Source organism: Salmo salar, chromosome ssa01 (assembly GCF_905237065.1).
Source record: "Salmo salar chromosome ssa01, Ssal_v3.1, whole genome shotgun sequence".
Lineage (NCBI taxonomy): Eukaryota > Metazoa > Chordata > Actinopteri > Salmoniformes > Salmonidae > Salmo > Salmo salar.
In genome coordinates, this window is record NC_059442.1 from 159222781 (window position 1) to 159246179 (window position 23399).

General features: G+C 42.0%; 1 protein-coding gene across 1 annotated transcript; it reads left to right on the forward strand.

The window, feature by feature from the left end:
• The first annotated feature begins 948 nt into the window (after window positions 1-948).
• On the forward strand, window positions 949-22108 carry p2rx4a (purinergic receptor P2X, ligand-gated ion channel, 4a). Its single transcript, NM_001140204.1, is given in 12 exon segments — window positions 949-1382; window positions 1668-1815; window positions 2236-2307; window positions 14189-14261; window positions 16566-16662; window positions 16765-16845; window positions 18215-18356; window positions 19368-19504; window positions 19682-19775; window positions 19915-19980; window positions 20663-20758; window positions 20913-22108. Coding segments are annotated over 12 exon segments (1170 nt in total). The 5' UTR covers window positions 949-1239; the 3' UTR covers window positions 20934-22108.
• Window positions 22109-23399: the final 1291 nt, after the last annotated feature.

Genomic DNA, 23399 nt, shown 5'->3' on the forward strand with positions numbered 1-23399 from the left:
GGGTTGGGGTGCTACAGGGTGGTGGACCCCTAGGGACAGGATGGGGCGACCCAGCAATATTGTGTGCAAATAAAAAGGGCTCTACAGTACTATTATGAGATGAATTATATGGAGAATTTGCTGTTTCTTTGTGATAATGTATATTTTAGGTGTATGGGGTTTTTTGTTTAGTTTTTTGTTTCCAAACCTTTCCCTTGGGAATTAAAAACATTTAAGGTGTAAACTGGGAAGGAAATTGTGTTGGGAGAGAGCTGAGTTATTGACTAGACTGGTGGGGGTCGGGCGTGCAGGCAGCTCGGGCTGGCTGGTCAGTCTGGCTGAAATTTGATATAGATGTCGTCTTAATAAAGACATGCAAAAGTATTTATATTTTTTTCAAGAGTTGTTCATTTGTTAGGCTATTGGTTAAAGGTGCAACACAACAACACAGCAACACACAATATTGAATTACCTTTGATCTAGTTCAGTCTTATTAAACTTAAACATATTTAATAATAATCTCCTACCTAGCTTGATGACTGTGGGCATTTTTGCTTACTTTTTGTTCTAAATGGAGATGGCATATTGGCCTGTGTAAAAAGGCAGAAAATTTGCTTTAGATGGCCCCAAAGGTTCGGTAGGAGGACCCCCCGCCAGGTTATGTGCCCCCCACTTCTGAAACCAAAGTGGCGCCCCTGCCTACCGCCGCCAACAGTTTGGCAAAGGGTACCAAAGGTCGGACTTTTACCAGAGACGATTAAAAAAAACGAATAAACTCTCTTTGCTTGTACAGATCTGTGAACTCATTTGACATTTGCCATACTAGATGGTAGGTCTAAATATGAAAAATGATGCGTCAGCTCAAAGTAGCTTGTTTCATTATTGGGAAATAAAAAGGGAACCGCTTCAATCTAAACGTGTGCGGAAGACATGGGAATTACAGTGGGGTTAAAGTTCGGTTAGTGCTATCCGGGATCCTTGGGACTTCCCTACACTAAACCCTTACTTTAACCTTAAACCCTTACCACAACTCTTACCTAACCCTTAGGCTACCTAACCATTTTACATTTCAACTTTACTGGGGGTCGGGACGTCCCAATGATCCCGGATAGCACGGATCGTGAAAGTTAAACTGCCTGTTGGTATCTTTTCGAAAACCCGTGACATACAGGGAAGTTATCCTTAAAACGGTCGGGCTATCTCGTTTTTTATGAGGATACAAAATAGCGTTTTTAATCCCTTTTTTCGGAGGCAGCAAACATGGTGGAAACGAGGGGATGTTGTGCGTCCATCTGTCAATGTTTTTTCGAATATTCAACACCGAAAATTCTTATAATTAGGAGCTTCAAGGTTGGAACCCTCAACAGAATCACGCAGGCTTTAGTGATTGCATATGTGATCGGGTAAGTGTCGCATAAAGACCACATGACATTCTAACAATTTCATATTGACTTATGTTTACTAATCAAACAAAGTGGTTTCGTCTGTACCCCTTCCTATACTGCCATCATAGCCACAGCTGCCACAAGATTTTTTGGGCAATATTTCACTTATTTTCATATATTTTATATAAAAAATATACAATGATATCTCTGTGATTCACCCTATGTTATAATTTTAAGCCCCATGGACCTGGGAATAAAGGTAAACCCATAATGCATTGACCACCTCTTTGCACACCTATGCAGGTATGTCTGTGTGCTGAACAAAGGCTACCAGGACACGGATGCAGTCCTCAGCTCTGTCACGACCAAGGTGAAGGGCATCGCCTTGACCAACACTTCTGTCCTGGGCCTGCGAATCTGGGATGTGGCAGACTATATCATCCCACCACAGGTATCACCCAGGCATATAGAAGATGAGGTATAATCCTGATCTATTGTAATCACCAGCACCAAATACGGGTACCCTTTACTTCCTCCAGTCACCTGATGCCAGGCTGACTGACACATCATGGTGGGTGTGACCTCAACTTCACTGGCATAGTGGTGTTTTATGGTTCCTGCTCGTTTCACTTTAGCTTCGTGCACATTTGGGCTTTTGGGTCAGTTGGGGTGACCTTGTACAAAAATAAAATAGAAAATCCATTGGGAGTGGTATACCGCTGCTCAGACGAAAACATGGAATGTGTGTCAGAGATGAAACAACTGTGTCCTACTAACTTTATTTCAAGCAAAAGCCATGTGAATAGGCCAAACCCATTGATGATTGTATGTTTGAGAGAAGTAATTTGAGTTTTTTTTAAATTTGTGGCAGGAGGAGAGCTCTTTCTTTGTCCTGACGAACATGCTCATCACTCTGAACCAAACTCAGTCGCACTGTCCAGAGGTAAGACATTTTTTTAAATGTAACCTTTATTTAACTTGGCAAGTCAGTTAAGAACAAATTCTTATTTACAATGACGGCCTATCAAACATACTGAATATCCCATCCACCTGAAGATACGTTAATGTTCATGGAAAAGGCTCTAATTTCTACATTTTGATCTAAAAGTTCAATTTTATTACAACATCTAGGATAAGTTGTACAATGACTTTGGGGAAGTGAGAATGTCTGAGTGCTTATGCCTGTGTGCAGCCGGAATGGATATTTTCAAAGACAATGGCTGAAGACTAAATGTGTGTGTGTGTGACTTGGATAACCGAAGGACTCTATTTGGCTAACAGTATGCATTCCTAAAGGATTTTATTGCAACTAGTCATTGCTCACTATTGTTTTATTGTCTTGTAATAGAGCTCGACAGCTTGTAGTCCTAAATCTTTTACTTTTTTTGTTGCATTTCTACCTCAGGTTTGTTGGCCATTCCTATGGGGGAAATGAATGTGGAAAGAATGGGTTTTGGGATAAACAGAGAAAATAAGGTCTGAGATTAACACAGGCTTAGTAAATCTTATACGTTTTGTTCTATGAGATAATATCAGTCAGTTAACATGACCTTTATGAATTTTGAAGCCTTTATGTGCTTTGTGCTTATTTTGATTAAACACTTCAAAAATAAGCACAAGAAGCGATGTTAGCTGATTAAGATCATCTCATAGAACAAAACATATAAGATCTCCTAGCCTGTGTTTACCATAGACCTTATTTTCGGTGCCTATCCCCAAATCCTACAAAAACCCATTAATTTCTCAATATACTGGTTGGTTGTTTAGCAACTAAACCGACACGTGCACAACTATGGGGCAAAACAGACAGGGTTGGCTTAGATTTTCGACAACATGTAAACTATATTTCATGTCCAAATGTTTATTGAGAACCTAAATATATTTGTAGAATGAGCACTTGTCTCCCAAATACTTAATTACAGTTGTTGGTTAGCTAGCTAGCCAACAACTGCCAAGCGGCAGCTTGTCATTGTTGCTAGCTATGTAACCGTTCAGAATCATAACAATGCACGCCTTCCGGCCACATCGATGCGCGCGCATCATTATCGTGATGTTGTCAGCCAACTCGTCTATATACTTTGGTCAACGAGCCATAGCAGAGTAAGCCTCCGTTAGTACCTACAAAAAGACGTCATTACTATTGCTCTCTATTGGATGAAGTTCAGCCCTCGAGTCATGTGCATGATAGAGAAGTTAAAGATGCACTATAAGAATGTAGTTTCTAATTGACTTTTGGGATCTAGGATAAGTTTTACAATGACTTTGGGGAAGTGAGAATGTCTGAGTGCTTGTGTCTGTGTGCAGCCGGAATGGATATTTTCAAGGGCAATGGCTAAAGCCAAAATGTTTATGTGTGACTAGGATAACAGAAAGCCTCTATTTAGCTAACAGTATGCATTCCTAAAGGTTTTCATAGCAGCTAGTCATTACTCAATATTGTTTTGTCTTGTAATTTTTTTCATTTTCTACCTCTGGTTCGTTGGCCATTCTTATGGGAGAAATGAATGGGACAAGGTAGCATGTCCGGTTAACAGGTCAGGGTTCCATAGCCGCTGGCAGAACCGTTGAAACTGGAGCAGCAGCACGACCAGGTGGACTTGGCACAGCCCGGAGTCATCAGGCCATGTATTCTTGATGCGGCTGGCTTCCGGGTTAAGCAAGCAGTGTGTCAAGAAGCAGTGCGGCTTGGCAGGGTCGTGTTTCGGAGGATGCATGGCTCTCGACATTTTCCTCTCCCGAGTCCATAAGGGAGTTGCAGCGATGGGACAAGACTGTAACTACCAATTGGATATCACGAAATTGTGGAGAAAAAGGGGTAAAAGCACAACAACAAAATATAAGGAAAGACTTTAAAGGTCAAGACAGAGTCTGCGTCTCTCACATGCATCTCTCACATGGATAGGCAGACCATTCCATGAAAATTGAGCTATATAGGAGAAAGCCCTGCCTCCAGCTGTTTGTTTAGAAATTCTAGGGACAATAAGGAGGCCTGCATCTTGTGACAGTAGTCTACCTTTAGGTATGTATGGCAGGACCAAATTGGAGAGATAGGTACTGTAGGCACAAGCCCATGTAATGCTTTGTAAGTTAGCAGTAAAACCTTGAAATCAGCCCTAGCCTTAACAGGAAGCCAGTGTAGAGAGGCTAGCACTGGATTCTAGCAGTCGTGTTTAGCACTAACTGAAGTTTATTTAATGCTTTATCCGGGTAACCGAACAGTAAGGCATATGATCATAAAAAGAGAGAGGTCCAAAGTAACACCAAGGTTCTTCAGTTTTTTTTATCTGAGATGACTGTACAACAATGATTCATTTTCAGTTCCGACAGCAGATCTTTTTGTTTCTTGGGACCTAGAAATAGCATCTCTGTTTTGTCCGAGTTTAAAAGTAAAATATTTGCCGCCATCCACTTCTTTATGTCTGAAACACAGGCTTCACCATGTTTCATCGAAATGTACAGCTGTGTCCTCCGCATAGCAGTGAAAGTTGACATTGTGTTTCTGAATGACCAAGAGGTAGAATATATTATAAAAGAGGTAGAATATATTATAAAAACAATAGTGGTCCTAAAACAGAACCTTGAGGAACATCGAAACTTACAATCAAGTTGTCAGAGGACAAACCATCCACAGTGATGAACTGACATCTTTCCCGACAGATAAGATCTAAGGGTGGCTATTTGAAGAAACTAAAATATATATTTTGATTTGCTTAACACTTTTTTGGTTACTACATGAGTCCATATGTGTTATTTCATAGTTTTTATGTCTTCACTATTATTCTACAATGTAGAAAATAGTAAAAATAAAGAAATTCCCTTGAATGAGTAGGTGTTCTAAAACTGTTGACCTGTAGTGTAGGTCCGGAGACATGTTGGACAAAACCCACTGAGTCGATGATTGGCCAAGACGTGCGCCAACAAAAAGACGCATCAATCTCAGTTAAAGCACCAAGTGAGCAAAACAGCGCCTCTCTGTCTTGTTATGTGTAGAACATGTATCTGATACTGTCTGGAACAAAAGAGTATGGCATGTCATACTATTTCTGGCCAGACAGCATCAGATTCATGGGCTAAAAATAGGGGGGGCGCTGTTTCACTCGCTCTGATGCTTTCTCCAGTAATATAATTTCAGCAGAGAGGAAGAGGTGAAGTGAGAGGGCTCACTCGCGCCACAATCTGTCCTTTATAAGCTCAATGCGTTTCTATGGAAATAATAATATGCAGACCTAAGCTTGTCGCCTGCCTTCCCTTCTTTGGGACAAATGCCGGAGACATGAGCTTGTCATCATTATATACAGATCTCTGGTATCAGCCTCTAGAAAAGAAAGTTGACAGGTGCATATGTAAAGTGATGTTTCGCCAAACATATATAATTACTCTTGTCTAAGTAAAATCATTCAAAATACTTCACCAGGAAGCATGACTTAGTATCATTACCTTCTTTCAAAAAAGAAATAGCTGTGGATCATTTCAAATTACAAGTGTGTTTAGGAAGCCCCTATTTGGGGAGTGCGCTCTAGCTGAATAGGTCTAGCTGATTTCAGTTCTGGCTGTCAGTGAAAAGCGTGTGAAGATAATGTGTCTTGAGTATAATTTAAAATATTGCATCAAGAAGAAGGGGAGGGGGGTGTGGCAAAGACATGGTGAGTCTCCAGAATGCATTGCATATGTAGGAATGTGCCCATATTATTTCTGATTGTCTTAACTCATGTGGTGGCTAATTTCTGCATTACCAAATGAGGAGAGTTACACTTCACACACCAGTCAGAGTTACACTTAAAACTACATCTTTAATAATTAAGATGATTTTGCAAAAGCACTTGACTTTCAATGATGCGCTATCGCTAATGAACCATTGAAAAGTGACTACACAAGTACAAAGAGCTTTTATAGCCAAGATGCACCCCTTCAACGTACATGACGAACCACAGATCTTAGGAACAGTTCAAAGGTTAAGTTTTGTATGAAAGATATCTATAAAACATAGCAGACAGCAACTGCTGTATCAACAGTGTTCATTGTATAGACCAGTATCTGGTCCTCCTTTCCAAACTGGAACCGTCTCTCCCTGGTACGGTATCGAACAGAACCATTAGCTCATCCAATGGCATAAATCAATTGACAACTCTAGATACTCCCATCTCAAGTAAACCCCCTCTTGACCCCACTCCTGGACAAGCTCACTGAGGGGAGTGAGCCTCTAGGTCATATACTATCCCAGGATAAGTGCAACATCAGAGGGGACATACAATGGTCCGGACACTGCCATACACCTTCCCCCAATGCCAAAGGAGGGAGTGACTTGCGCACAGACATCCCTTCACATGGTTTAACAGATACATTCACATATGACAAGTATCTCACATAAGCATACTATGCAAATAAAACATCTTAATTATCTATGTTACCCAACTAATTCTGATTCATCCGCCACACATTTTTTCTTCGCCTTACACAAGTCAACAAAGTCTGGTTTTTAACATCCATTGTGAATGAAACTGTAGTTCCTCAGTATTTTAAAAATCTTTCCAACATGATATTTTGCTCTTTCACCAAGCCTAAGTGTGAAAGCGCAAAATATCATGATCTGATGATCCCATATATCCAGTGGAAACGTCATAAACATTTCTGTCCGGATCTCACTGGCGCAGGAAACTTTGAGGGCCCGGAATAGGATAGTGATTTGTTGCAGGTTTGTTAGTGAAAGCGTCAGGCCAGACCCTGTAAGAATTTGATACAATGTTGAATTTCACTAGCAATAGTTCAAGTCAAGACAGAAAAGGTGGCAGACAGGCAGAGAAGAGAGATGAATGTGATTGAAAGAACCAGAATTTTTATCAGGATATTTTCTACTCTTTTATTTGTAGGCTTTGTCTATGCATTTGACTTAGTTCATGTTGGAAGTTCTAGGCCTACTGTTGCATTAGACTAGCTTTTGAGTTCTATGCTCTCATTTCTTTAGCCGCCAATGGATCACAGTGTATCAATGTGTCCATATTCCAGAGTCTAGTGCACTCGCCATAGTTTAATTTGAGATTTTTATAATTTTACTTCAGATTTTCATGATTAACCATGTGACAATGATTTTGAGAAACAAAAACTTTATTATTGAAATGAAACTGTTCCACGGAAATATATAAATGCACATATACAGTAATTTCCGGACTACATATTTACATTTAAGTCATTTAGCAGACGCTCTTATCCAGAGCGACTTACAAATTGGTGCATTCACCTTATAATATCCAGTGGAACAACCACTTTACAATAGTGCATCTAAATCTTTTAAGGGGGGGTTAGAAGGATTACTTTATCCTATCCCAGGTATTCCTTAAAGAGGTGGGGTTTCAGGTGTCTCCGGAAGGTGGTGATTGACTCCGCTGTCCTGGCGTCGTGAGGGAGCTTGTTCCACCATTGGGGTGCCAGAGCAGCGAACAGTTTTGACTGGGCTGAGCGGGAACTGTGCTGCCTCAGAGGTAGGGAGGCGAGCAGGCCAGAGGTGGATGAACGCAGTGCCCTTGTTTGGGTGTAGGGCCTGATCAGAGCCTGAAGGTACGGAGGTGCCGTTCCCCTCACAGCTCTGTAGGCAAGCACCATGGTCTTGTAGCGGATGCGAGCTTCGACTGGAAGCCAGTGGAGAGAGCGGAGGAGCGGGGTGACGTGAGAGAACTTGGGAAGGTTGAACACCAGACGGGCTGCGGCGTTCTGGATGAGTTGTAGGGGTTTAATGGCACAGGCAGGGAGCCCAGCCAACAACGAGTTGCAGTAATCCAGACGGGAGATGACAAGTGCCAGGATTAGGACCTGCGCCGCTTCCTGTGTGAGGCAGGGTCGTACTCTGCGAATGTTGTAGAGCATGAACCTACAGGATCGGGTCACCGCCTTGATGTTAGTGGAGAATGACAGGGTGTTGTCCAGGGTCACGCCGAGGCTCTTAGCACTCTGGGAGGAGGACACAAGGGAGTTGTCAACCGTGATGGCGAGACCATGGAACGGGCAGTCCTTTCCCGGGAGGAAGAGCAGCTCCGTCTTGCCGAGGTTCAGCTTGAGGTGGTGATCCGTCATCCACACTGATATGTCTGCCAGACATGCAGAGATGCGATTCGCCACCTGGTTGTCAGAAGGGGGAAAGGAGAAGATTAATTGTGTGTCATCTGCATAGCAATGATATGAGAGACCATGTGAGGATATGACAGAGCCAAGTGACTTGGTGTATAGCGAGAATAGGAGAGGGCCTAGAACAGAGCCCTGGGGGACACCAGTGGTGAGAGCACGTGGTGCGGAGACGGATTCTCGCCACGCCACCTGGTAGGAGCGACCTGTCAGGTAGGACGCAATCCAAGCGTGGGCCGCACCGGAGATGCCCAGCTCGGAGAGGGTGGAGAGGAGGATCTGATGGTTCACAGTATCAAAGGCAGCAGATAGGTCTAGAAGGATGAGAGCAGAGGAGAGAGAGTTAGCTTTAGCAGTGCGGAGAGCCTCCGTGACACAGAGAAGAGCAGTCTCAGTTGAATGCCCAGTCTTGAAACCTGACTGATTAGGATCAAGAAGGTCATTCTGAGAGAGATAGCAAGAGATCTGGCCAAGGACGGCACGTTCAAGAGTTTTGGAGAGAAAGGAAAGAAGGGATACTGGTCTGTAGTTGTTGACATCGGAGGGATCGAGTGTAGGTTTTTTCAGAAGGGGTGCAACTCTCGCTCTCGAAGACGGAAGGGACGTAGCCAGCGGTCAAGGATGAGTTGATGAGCGAGGTGAGGTAGGGGAGAAGGTCTCCGGAAATGGTCTGGAGAAGAGAGGAGGGGATAGGGTCAAGTGGGCAGGTTGTTGGGCGGCCGGCCTTCACAAGACGCGAGATTTCATCTGGAGAGAGAGGGGAGAAAGAGGTCAAAGCACAGGGTAGGGCAGTGTGAGCAGGACCAGCGGTGTCGTTTGACTTAGCAAACGAGGATCGGATGTCGTCAACCTTCTTTTCAAAATGGTTGACGAAGTCATCCGCAGAGAGGGAGGAGGGGGGAGGGGGAGGAGGATTCAGGAGGGAGGAGAAGGTAGCAAAGAGCTTCCTAGGGTTAGAGGCAGATGCTTGGAGTTTAGAGTGGTAGAAAGTGGCTTTAGCAGCAGAGACAGAAGAGGAAAATGTAGAGAGGAGGGAGTGAAAGGATGCCAGGTCCGCAGGGAGGCGAGTTTTCCTCCATTTCCGCTCGGCTGCCCGGAGCCCTGTTCTGTGAGCTCGCAGTGAGTCGTCGAGCCACGGAGCAGGAGGGGAGGACCGAGCCGGCCTGGAGGATAGGGGACAGAGGAAATCAAAGGATGCAGAGAGGGAGGAGAGGAGGGTTGAGGAGGCAGAATCAGGAGATAGGTTGGAGAAGGTTTGAGCAGAGGGAAGAGATGATAGGATGGAAGAGGAGAGAGTAGCGGGAGAGAGAGAGCGAAGGTTGGGACGGCGCAATACCATCCGAGTAGGGGCAGAGTGAGAAGTGTTGGATGAGAGCAAGAGGGAAAAGGATACAAAGTAGTGGTCGGAGACTTGGAGGGGAGTTGCAATGAGATTAGGGGAAGAACAGCATCTAGTAAAGATGAGGTCAAGCGTATTGCCTGCCTTGTGAGTAGGGGGGGAAGGTGAGAGGGCGAGGTCAAAAGAGGAGAGGAGTGGAAAGAAGGAGGCAGAGAGAAATGAGTCAAAGGTAGACGTGCGGAGGTTAAAGTCACCCAGAACTGTGAGAGGTGAGCCATCCTCAGGAAAGGAACTTATCAAGGCGTCAAGCTCATTGATGAACTCTCCAAGGGAACCTGGAGGGCGATAAATGATAAGGATGTTAAGCTTGAAAGGGCTGGTAACTGTGACAGCATGGAATTCAAATGAGGAGATAGACAGATGGGTCAGGGGAGAAAGAGAGAATGTCCACTTGGGAGAGATGAGGATTCCAGTGCCACCACCCCGCTGGCTCGATGCTCTAGGGGTATGCGAGAACACGTGGGCAGACGAGGAGAGAGCAGTATAAGCCGCAACTTTTTTCCCACGCTTTGAACCTCGCGGCTTAAGCAATGACGCAGCTAATATATGGATTTTTCCCGCTTTCAAATTGTTTTGCTCCAAAAAAAACACATTCTGTGACGTGCTCAGTTTTTTGGCGACATGAAGCTTTCATTAGACCAATGAAATTGCCGAACGGGTTAAGGTCAAACAGCTTTTTTGTTTACTGTTTAGATTAAGTCGAGCGCTCTCAAACTTCCCATCATTCTGATTACGGTAGTCATTTTGTCACCCTCATCATGGCAAAGACACGGAGAAATGCATATGATGCAGCTTTCAAGTTGAAGGCGATTGATCTGGCTGTTGGAAAAGGAAATAGAGCTGCTGCACGGGAGCTTGGTCTTCATGAGTCGATGATAAGACGTTGGAAACAGCAGCGTGAGGATTTGACTCAGTGCAAAAAGACAACTAAAGCTTACTGCTAATTTTTTATTTTTTGTTACAAGCCGTGTTTCGTTAAAGCCTGTGTAAAGTTCATTTGTTTCAATGTACCGGTAGGCACCTGGGGCTTATAGACATGTGTGGCTTATTTATGTTCAAAATAATATTTTTTTTAAACTCAGTGGGTGCGGCTTATATTCAGGAGCGCTCAATAGTCCGGAAATTACGGTAGCCATAACTGGCACGCAGATCGGTAGAATGAATTGTAAGCTTTCCCAAACTTGAAACCAATAAGCTTCTTCTAACTACCAAAAAAATAAATAAAAAGTCAAACAACTTTTCGGTTAAAAATAAATAACAGATCTGATCCCTACACAGGCTCAAGGGGAACCTGGGAGAGCGGGTCTTCTGGCACCAGTACCCATTGCAAGTCTTCCAATGTAAAATCCCTGAGTCCCAAAAACTTTTCTGCTGCAGCCACAATAATGTCTAGTTTCTTCAACTTCTTTGAGACTTGTGCTGTACAGTTTATAACTGTGGCAATGAATGCAACAAAATCCACCTTTTTAACACACAGGGTATCTTTTGTCTGGCAGCAAACATTTACTACAGGCTGTGGTGTATCCACTACCATCTCTTCACTGGCATCTCTTGTTTCCTTAATTCCTTTGATCACCTAAGCATAGGAGATTTGATTGACCGCTCTAACTTTTGCCACCTCAATTTCCTTCACCCTTACAAGGCACTCCAGGAACTCAGGATCATGATCCCCACCACAATTGCAACACCGTCGTCCTTCTGCACACCGTTCTTAAGTATACTCTGTTCGTCTGCACACTTGAAACATGGCCAAATCCTTTACGATACTTACACTGCAGTGGCTTGGGGACAAAAGCTTTTACGGCGTATCTTACATAACCAAGCTTCACATGCATAGGTATTTGCTCTTCATCAAAAAACAGGACCGACAGACTTTCTTTTTCTCCATTCACCCAGCAGGTCAGACACCGGGCACCAACCACGCCAGGAATTCTCTTCAGGTATTCAACCTGAACATTGTCGTGGAAATTCTAATCAATAACGAGGAGACAAAAGATCACCAATCAGGATATTACTTTATTCAAAAAGTCGACGAATCACCCCTAGATGATTCGTTGAAAGCCCACTGAGTGGATTTGAGCCACAGTATTTTATAGCAAAGTACATCTTCCTGAATGTTCATGACAAACATCAGATGTATGGAATGGGTCACAAGGTTAGGATTTGTATGAAAGACACTAATATTTCACAGCAAACTGTAAAGACTGTTCTCATTGTGTAGAAACCAGGGTCTGGCCCCCAAAACAAAAGTTCCTCTCATCAAATCAAAGCTTATTAGTCACATGTGTCGAATACAACATGATTATCCATACCGGAGCCATCTCCACACTGGTACCTCCCGGCACACAAACACCAACTCATTCTATGGAATGCGGGCTCCGAGAGAGGACAAGACCATCATAAATCAGTTGCCAGAGTTAAATCTCAGAAGCTCCTCTCAGTTCACACAGCCACAGTAGAGTTCTAAGAAGCCTATTCTGTTGCATAAAACAAGCATTTGATGCAATAAGAGTTATTAACATAATCTTGTAATTTCTCCACGATAACATCCATCGTCATCCCTGAGATGAGTCCTTTGATGGGTGCTCTACTCTAAAGTTCAAAACTTCTGTTGTCCGGATTCTTTTGAGGCCCACTGCAATCTTCCTCTGCTCGTCAGAAATACAATGAATCAAAATAAGACCACTCCTGGTCACTCTAACAGACTGCTCGTTTCCAAGCACATACTTCACCATTTATGACACCGCAAATGGGTTTCCCACATATGCATCCTTACTCAACAACCGCATCCCAACAAGAAGCGATTCATTATAATTTACACACTGTGGCAGACCAGGGGTTTGGTCAAAACGTTTACACGGACAGAGTAGGATTAGCTCGGTTTCAAGGGTGTTTATTTGAATACAAACCAAAAGAAAAGGTCTCCCCCATGAGACCCTATCCGGTATACCGTCATCTGGGTTCCGGCTCTTGCTGTATCCCGTGGGGAACAAAAACTGAGCGCCCTACTTATCTCTTGTACCGTCCCCAACCTTACCGGAATTAACCTTTCTTCCTCCAGTCCCTTTTCCAGTGTGCTGCCCTTCTGGCAGCTTTATGGGACTCGCCCAGTTGGTGAGCAATCAGCCCTTGATTACTCAGAAACCACAATCAGCCCCAATTAGTCCTGGCCGGAGAGCCCATCGAGACCTGGCACGTCCAGCAGAGGGAGCCATTGCCTCGTGATGTAGACTCCGTCTGTCACCAGGCCTCGATGAGTCTCTCCCTGGTGGCTGACCTGCTGTACGCCACAACACATATCCTCCACTGCAATTTTAGACAATTTACTTTTTGTTCCAGTTTTCGACACTACTGTTGTCCATTCAGAACATTCGTCTTAACCAAATTTATTCGACACGCTGCTTAATTCGAACTCACCAACCACTTCCACCATCTACCCAAAACTCATGAGCTGCCTACGGGCTTTACTATAACATTCATGAGCTGCCTATGGGCTTTACTATAACATTCATGAGCTGCCTATGGGCTTTACTATAACATTCATGAGCTGCCTATGGGCTTTACTATAACATTCATGAGCTGCCTATGGGCTTTACTATAACATTCATGAGCTGCCTATGGGCTTTACTACAACACTCATGTAAAAAGTGTGTGCACACATAGAAGGTCCCGTGAAATGGAAACGGGCCCGGCTTTGGAAATCAAATGCCCGTCCAACTGATTTTGTTCTGGCACTGGGTCTGGACATAAATCAAAACACCTCAAAACAAGACATGGTATTAATAACAAGATACCCACGAGCTGAAACGAGCCACCTACGATTCCACGCATGGCAGCTTCTTGTCATTGTTGTTCGCTATCTGACCGGTCAGAATCTATAGGTTTTGGCCAATGAGTAAGCCTCCATTAGTGCCAACAAAAAGACCATTACTAATGCTTTCTATTGGATGAAGTCCAGCCCTCGAGTCATGTGCATAATAGATAAGTTACAGATGCACTATAAGAATGTATTTGCAAATGTTTTATGTCAAAATTTTATTTGAAAATTGGCTGTATGATTTATATACATAAGCAATGTATTATTAGCTTTATATTGTCTCTCATTAAATCACACATCCTGTTTTAGGAAAACATGCTTTTGTTCTTGGGTGTAGGGAGGTGTACCCCTTTCTGTCCATTGAGGTCATTTCTGGACAACATTTTTAGGGGACCCGTTTTTTGTACTCATAGAGGTTGAAGTTCTGTATAGCGTCTAAGTCTAAGATATATTTTTAAGCTTTAAAAAATTACACTCATGCTGTCATGCGTTCAGGTCCCAAAAACTGGTTTTGACTGCACCTCAGACAGGGATTGCAAGGCTGGCTCACGTGATACCCGAGGCAATGGTAAGGATATTAAGATTTTGACATTGGGGAAATCGTCATTGATCCATTTCTATATCTGAGTTATCATATATTATGATCTAATCCTTGTTCTACGTTTGAGATGTAGATTATAAGGCTTTCTGTAAAAGAAAAAGGCCTTGTATTGTCACTAGATATGGTAGCATTACAATTTACATTTTAGTCATTTAGCAGACGCTCTTATCCAGAGCGACTTACAGTAGTGACTGCATACATTTTCATACTTTTTTCATACTGGTCCCGTGGGAATCGAACCCACAACCCTGGCATTGCAAGTGCCATGATCTACCAACTGATCATTACCATTCAATAATCATTACAGTACCATGTCATATGCTGAGAGCTTGGGACTACAGTACCTTCAGAAAGTATTCATACCCCTTGACTTATTCCACATTTTGTTGTGTTACAGCTTGAATTCAAAATGGATAAAAAAAAAAAAAATCATCCATCTACACATAATACCCCATAATGACAAAGTGAAAACATGTTTTAGTCGTTTTTGCAAATTTATAGAAAATTAAATACAGAAATATCTCATTTACATAAGTATTCACAGCACAAACTATTTTGGGGGGACATATCCTTGTTCTGTTCAATGTTCTCTACCTACAGTTAAAGTCGGAAGTTTACATACACTTAGGTTGGAGTCATTAAAACTCATTTTTCAACCACTCCACAAATTTCTTATTAACAAACTATAGTTTTGGCAAGTTGGTTAGGACATATACTTTGTGCATGACACAAGTCATTTTTCCAACAATTGTTACCAGACAGATTATTTCACTTATAATTCACTGTATCACAATTCCAGTGGGTCAGAAGTTTACATACACTAAGTTGACTGTGCCTTTAAACAGCTTGGAAAATTCCAGAAAATGATGTCATGGCTTTAGAAGCTTCTGATAGGCTAATTGACATAATTTGAGTCAATTGGAGGTGTACCTGTGGATGTATTTCAAGGCCTACCTTCAAACGTATGTGGATATATTGAAGCAACATCTCAAGACATCAGTCAGGAAGTTAAAGCTTGGTCGCAAATGGGTCTTCCAAATGGACAATGACCCCAAGCATACTTCCAAAGGCAAAATGGCCTAAGGAAAACAAAGTCAAGGTATTGGAGTGACCTTCAAAAAGCCCTGACCTCAATCCCATAGAAAATTTGTGGGTAGAACTGAAAAAGTGTGTGCGAGCAAGGAGGCCTACATACCTGACTCAAATCAAATGTATTTATATAGCCCTTCTTACATCAGCTGATATCTCAAAGTGCTGTACAGAAACCCAGCCTAAAACCCCAAACAGCAAGCAATGCAGGTGTAGAAGCACGGTGGCTAGGAAAAACTCCCTAGAAAGGCCCAAACCTAGGAAGAAACCTAGAGAGGAACCAGGCTATGAGGGGTGGCCAGTCCTCTTCTGGCTGTGCCGGGTGGAGATTATAACAGAACATGGCCAAGATGTTCAAATGTTCATAAATGACCAGCATGGTCAAATAATAATAATCATAGTAGTTGTCGAGGGTGCAACAAGTCAGCAACTCAAGAGTAAGTGTCAGTTGGCTTTTTCATAGCCGATCTTTGAGAGTATCTCTACCGCTCCTGCTGTCTCTAGAGAGTTGAAAACAGCAGGTCTGGGACAGGTAGCATGTCCGGTGAACTGGTCAGGGTTCCATAGCCGCAGGCAGAACAGTTGAAACTGGAGCAGCAGCACGGCCAGGTGGACTGGGGACAGCAAGGAGTCATCATGCCAGGTAGTCCTGAGGCATGGTCCTAGTGCTCAGGTCCTCCGAGAAGAGAGGAACAGCATGGTCCTAGGGCTCAGGTCCTCCGAGAGAGAGAAAGAAAGAAAGAAAGAGAGAATTAGAGAGAGCATATTTAAATTCACACAGGACACCGGATAAGACAAGAGAAATACTCCAGATGTAACAGACTGACCCTAGCCCCTAACTGATCTAAGACAGGGCATTTTTACTAGGATTAAATGTCAGGAATTGTGAAAAACTGCGTTTAAATGTATTTGGCTAAGGTGGATGTAAACCTCCGACTTCAACTGTATATAGTACTCTAAATACCCCAATTTATGTTAAGTTCAAAAGAATACATTATACAAATTGCTGACAACATTGGAAATGTAAAGCCAATTATCTCAGTCATATTTTTGCAGATAGAACCTTATAATCCCAAGCTCTCAATGTGTCAATTAGATTTAAAGACAGTCTTACTTGTAGAATGAGAGTCACATTATTGTTTTTCACTGACGTTCTCCTTTAAAGTGACTATCTCCCCTCAGGTGTTCAGACTGGGAAATGTGTGAGGTACTCAGCTGTGGATAAGACATGTGAGGTTCTGGCTTGGTGCCCGCTGGAGTTAGATAAGGAACCTCCCAAGTAAGAACTATTGAGTACCAAGGTAGAAAAGGTTGTATTTGCTTTCATTTTACATAATCCATCTAGAATGTTTTAATAATTTCACAATATAATTTTCGTTAGTCCTCCAATGTTGGCAGATGCAGAGAACTTCACAGTGCTTATAAAGAACAGCATCCGGTACCCCAAATTCAACTTCAATAAGTAAGTCAAGTTTTTACATTTCTGTGACTTGATAAATATGTTACGACCTAAATTCCATTTAAGATTTGGGTCCCACTTTATTTGCATAGTCTGGATAAGCAACTGCTTGCTAAGGTTATGGTTAGGTTTAGAATAAGTGTGAGGGTTAAAGTTAGGATAAGGGTTAAGTTTAGGGTTAGGATAAGTAGATGCACTACATGACCAAAAGTATGTGGACACCTGCTCGTCAAACATCTCATTCCAAAATCCTGGGCATGAATATGGAGTTGGTTCCGCAGTCGTTCCAATTCATCCCAAAGGTTTTCGATGGGGTTGAGGTCAGGGCTCTGGGCAAGCCAGTCAAGTTTTTCCACACCAATCTCGACAAACCATTTCTGTATGGACCTCGCTATGTGCACGCTGAAACAGGAAAGGGCCTTCCCCGAACTGTTGCCACAAAGTAGGAACACAGAATCGTCAAGAATGTCATTGTATGCTGTAGCGATGAGATTTCCCTTCACTGAAACTAAGGGGCCTTGCCCGAACCATGAAAATAAAAAAACAGACAATCATTCCTCCTCCACCCAACTGTACAGTTGGCACTATGCATTGGGGCAGGTAGCTTTCTCCTGGCATCCGCCACACCCAGATTCGTCAGTCTAACTGCCAGATGGTGAAGCGTGATTCATCACTCCAGAAAACATGCTTCTGCTGTGCCAGAGTCCGATGGTGGCGAGCTTTACGTCACTCCAGCTGATGCTTGGCATTGCGCTCGTGTGCAGCTGTTCGGCCATGGAAGCCCACTTCATGAAGCTCCCTATGAACAGTTCTTCCTGACGCAGTTTAGTAGAGAGTGTTGCAATCGAGGACAGACGATTTTAACGCGCTGCGCGCTTCAGCACTCAGCGGTCCCATTCTGTGAGCTTGTGTGGCCTACCACATCACGGCTGAGTCCTTGTTGCTCCTAGACATTTCCACTTCACAATAACAGCACTTACAGCTCTAGCAGGGCAGACATTTGCCGAACTGACTTATTGGAAAGGTGGCATCCTATGACTGTGCCACATTGAAAGTCACTGAGCTCTTCAGTAAGGCAATTCTAATGCCAACAGAGATTGCATGGCTGTGTGCTCGATTTTATACACCTGTCATCAACGAGTGTGGCTGAAATAGCCAAATCCACTAATTTGAAGGGGTGTGCACATACTTTTGTATATATAGTGTAGTTTAAATGTTACTGATAGTCCATCTGTAGATCCTCTACAGACTATCCAAATAAAGCGATACCAAGATTTGTTGCATTGGGCCATCCAGTGATAAACAATGTGGAATTGCAGTCAGAGCAACTGCATGTAACACTATAACTATGATATTTTTGTCTGTTCTGCAGAAGGAATATCTTGCCCTACGTCAACAAGACCTACTTGGAACAATGTGTATTTAATCGCATCACTGACCCAGACTGCCCAATCTTCAGACTCAAAGACATGGTCACAGAGGCCAATGAGGACTTTCAGACCATGGCTGTCCATGTAAGTGCCTGCTAATTTTTAAAAACTCCCAAATTATTTAAACATTTGGTAAGATGGGGATATACACAGAGTATACAAAACATTAAGAACATTGTTACTTACTGTCTTTCAGCCTAAAAAACGGCTTGCCATAACATGTACCATACAAGTGTTTGCTTACGCCCACACCTATCAGGTCATACATAGATTTAGACACTGATATGTCTTGACTGTATTCTCTTGATGGGATGAGGGTTAACCACATTGGCAACTTTAACAAATATTGTTCACCAGAACATTTTCCCACTAACAGCCCTGAAGGCATGGTCTACACTGAGTGTACAAAACATTAAGAACGCCTGCTCTTTCCATGACAGACTGACCAGGTGAATCCAGGTGAAAGCTGTGATCCCTTATTGATGTCACTTGTTAAATCCACTTCAATCAGTGTAGATGAAGGGGAGGAGACGGGTTAAAGAAGGATTTTTAAGCCTTGAGACAATTGAGACATGGATTGTGTATGTGTACCATTCAGGGGGTGAATGGGCAAGACAAAATATTTAAGTGCCTTTGAACGGGGTATGGTAGTAGGTGCCGGGCGCACCGGTTTGTATAAAAAACTGCAACCCTACTGGGTTTTTCACACTCAACAGTTTCCTGTGTATCAAGAATGGTCCACCATCCAAAGGACATCCAGCCAACTTGACACAACTGTGGGAAGCGTTGGATTCAACATGGGCCAACATCCCTGTGGAATGCTTTCGACATGCTTTTTGTAGAGTCCATGCCCCGACGAATTGAGGCTGTGTTGAGGGAAAAAAAGGGGGGTTGCAAATCAGTATTAGGATGGTGTACCTAATGTTTGGTATACTCAGTGTATATTAGTCAAAATGTCATGATATATCTTATGGCATTTTGATGCATGTCGAGTAATCTAACATGCAGCATAGCATCTTATGTCTCAGCTGGTTTTCATTTGTAAAATCCATGTAAACGGCATACTCCTTATCTACGTTGATTGTCTTTGTCTAGGGTGGGGTTATGGGTGTCCAGATCCGTTGGGAATGTGATCTGGACATGCCAAGCAGCTGGTGTGTGCCTAGGTACACCTTCCGTCGCCTGGACAACAAGGACCCAGTGAACAATGTGGCGCCTGGATACAACTTCAGGTATAGGGGTTGAACTTTTGTTTTTAGACTACAACCACATCGATAGACAGATTTGTCAGATTTATCTCTGACCCCAAATTATTACAACCATAGGTAGTGTAAATATAAAATATTGATGTCCATTTGTTTTTTTAAGACGATTTTGGCAACGCTCTTTGTGCTTTTCTTTTCCCACAGATTTGCCAAATATTACAAAAATGGTAACAATGAAGAGACAAGGACATTAATCAAAGGATTCGGAATACGTTTCGATGTCATGGTTTTTGGTCAGGTGAGCTTTTACAGAAACAATCTAAGCCATTTTTAACTTTGATATGATTATTTTAATGTCATAAAATAATGAATGAAATGGCGTCATAGTTATAAAATCCTGGTGTTCTAGTTAAACTGGTTAAATGTCTCTGCTTCAGGCTGGAAAATTTAACATAGTGCCAACACTGCTGAATGTTGGTGCTGGTCTTGCCCTCCTTGGCTTGGTAAGTATAGTACTTCTATCACATGCTGTATGTGTTGTCGTTATGGCAACTGTATACATATGTTAAATGGGTAAAATGTTATCCTTTGTAAAGGGTTTATAGATGGTATCAACTGTATAATATGTTAAATGGGTAAAATGTTATCCTTTGTAAAGGGTTTATAGATGGTATCAACTGTATAATATGTTAAATGGGTAAAATGTTATCCTTTGTAAAGGGTTTATAGATGGTATCAACTGTATACATATGTTAAATGGGTAAAATGTTATCCTTTGTAAAGGGTTTATAGATGGTATCAACTGTATAATATGTTAAATGGGTAAAATGTTATCCTTTGTAAAGGGTTTATAGATGGTATCAACTGTATACATATGTTAAATGGGTGCCAAGGGTAAAATGTTATCCTTTGTAAAGGGTTTATAGATGGTATCAACTGTATAATATGTTAAATGGGTAAAATGTTATCCTTTGTAAAGGGTTTATAGATGGTATCAACTGTATACATATGTTAAATGGGTAAAATGTTATCCTTTGTAAAGGGTTTATAGATGGTATCAACTGTATACATATGTTAAATGGGTAAAATGTTATCCTTTGTAAAGGGTTTATAGATGGTATCACTAGAACATGGTCGGTTGCATACGATTGTTTATTTATATTAATTAGTTTCTACTCTTTGAAGGTAACTGTTGTTTGTGATTGGATTGTGCTGACATGCATGACGAAAAAAAATATCTATAACGAACAGAAATATTCTTATGTTGATGACTTTCAATTGGTGAGTAATAGTTTTTCTGATTTAAGAATGACCTGTTCAATACTGATAATGCAAAGAATTGTACCTATTCAGGCCTTTTGGCCAAAAAGTCATCATACTGGATTATAGTCCTGTTTTTTCAATCCCCTTATAATAAACATTTTCTGTTTTAAAGCTTTCAAATGAAACACCATAAAGCCACAACAAATCATGTCGAGCAGAAACAACTGTATACAGCATATCAAGATGGAAATGTGAAACGGCATTTTTCTGGATTGAATCACAGCACTCTTTTCATGATCCACATACTACAATCTTCCACAGGCTTGCAACTCGCTAATGATCCTGAAAATGTCTTGTTTCGGCTAACCATTCAGAGCTGTAGGAACATTCGGTGTGTCATTCTATTTTATTAAATCAACTCTGATTAGAGCTGAGAATCATTCACTCATTCACTAGGTCTCCATCCAACCTTTTTATGCATAAAGTACATGTTAGATAAAAAACATAACGACAGGCCTGATGGAAACGGAAAATGTTTTTGTAAACGTTCCAAATGTCGCCAAAACAAAATACGCTAGACAAAGTGGGATCTTTTTGTGTCTGTAAAATTAATTATGCGAGAAACATCTGTGAAAACACTTTTATGCTCAAATATTGATATAATAACCATCATATAAAAGTAAACTTGGAGTCACACGATTACATGTTGTGTGGCCCTCTCACTACAAATCATTGGCAAAGCATGCAGTTAATTAGGCTACAGATGAAATAAGTTATGGTGAACTTCACAGGGTGGTGAAAGTGCAAGGTGATGAGCTTGATGCTCCTTTCCAATAAATATTGAGGGTTTTATTCTGGTGACATGATGATCGATGCTTGGCTGCCATTTGACAAATATATATATTTTGCTCTTTTGTCCATAATAATGTAATCTTGTAGGCTAAATGTGAGCTCTAGCCAACAGCGTGCATATGGTGGACACACTCTCTATATAAGGCCAAAATGTTTGTGAGAAAACCATCAGTAGAGTTGAAAATCTGATGGAAACCCATTTAACTTCTTTTTTTATTCGGTACATGGAAATATATCCACAAAAGGTATTATGTGTACTCTGTCATCACACAATGCCTTTTATCTGCAACAATTCAATTTGATGAAAACATCTCTGGTGGGAAAATGTGCATATTGTTTTTGTGGATTTTTGAATATTCGCATGAAAATCTGTCACCAATTGGATGGAAACCTAGCTAATGAGAAATGTTTCACTGCTTACTGTGAAGGCCCAGTGCTAATAACAATCCTCTTTATTTGAGGACATTCAGGTGCACCTGTGTTGTACTTTAATAAACATTGTACATTTTTCGATAACTCTTGTTTCTGTCTTGGTGTAGCCTATAGTATTCATTCAGTCATTGAGTGGTTACAGTGCCTTCGGAAAGTATTCAGACCCCTTGACTTTTCACACATTTTGTTACGTTACAGTCTTGTGTGTCTACAGAATCAACACACAATACCGTATAATGACGAGGCGAAAACAGGTTTTTATAAATGTTTAACATAAACATATACCTTATTTACATAAGTATTCAGACCATTTGCTATGAGACTGGAAATTGAACTCCGGTCTATCCTGTTTTCATTGATCATCCTTGATATGTTTCTACAACTTTATTGGAGTCCACCTGTGGTAAATTACATTGATTGGACATGATTTGGAAAAGGCACACACACCTGTCTATACAAGGTCCCACAGTTGACAGTGCAAAAACCAAGCCATGAGGTCGAAGGAATTGTCCGTAGAGCTCCGAGACAGGATTGTGTCGAGACACAGATCTGGGGAAAGCCACCCCTCAGTAAAAGGCACATGACAGCCCGCTTGGAGTTTGCCAAAAGGCACCTAAAGACTCTCAGACAATGAGAAACAATTCTCTTGTCTGATGAAACCAAGATTGAACTCTTTGGCCTGAATGCCAAGCGTCCATCCCTACGGTGAAGCATGGTGGTGGCAGCATCATCATGCTGTGGGATGTTTTTCAGTGGCAGGGACTAGGAGACTAGTCAGGATCAAGGCAAAGATGTACAGAGATCCTTGATGAAAACCTTATCCAGAGCGCTCAGGACCTCAGGCTAGGGCAAAGGTTCACCTTCCAACAGGACAACGACCCTAAGCACACAGCCAAGACAACGCAGGAGTAGCTTCAGGACAGGTCTCTGAATGTCCTTAAGTGGCCCAGCCAGAGCCTGGACTTGAACCTGACCAAACATCTCTGGAGAAACCTGAAAATAGCTGTGCAGCAACGCTCCCCATCCAACCGGATCTGCAGATAAGAATGGGGGAAACTCCCCAAATACAGGTGTGCCAAGCTTGTAGCTCATACTCAAGAAGACTCAATGCTGTAATCACTGCCAAAGGTGCTTCAACAAAGTACTGAGTAAAGGGTCTGAATACTTATGTAAATGTCATATTTCAGTTTTTAATAAATTAGCAAACATTTCTCAAAACCAGTTTTTGCTTTGTCATATGCGGTATTGTGTAGATTGATAACGGGGAAAAAACGACTTAATCCATTTTATAATAAGGCTGTAACATAACAAAATGTGGAAAAAGTCAAGGGATCTGAATACTTTCCGAAGGCTCTGTATGTGTAAATACATTTAA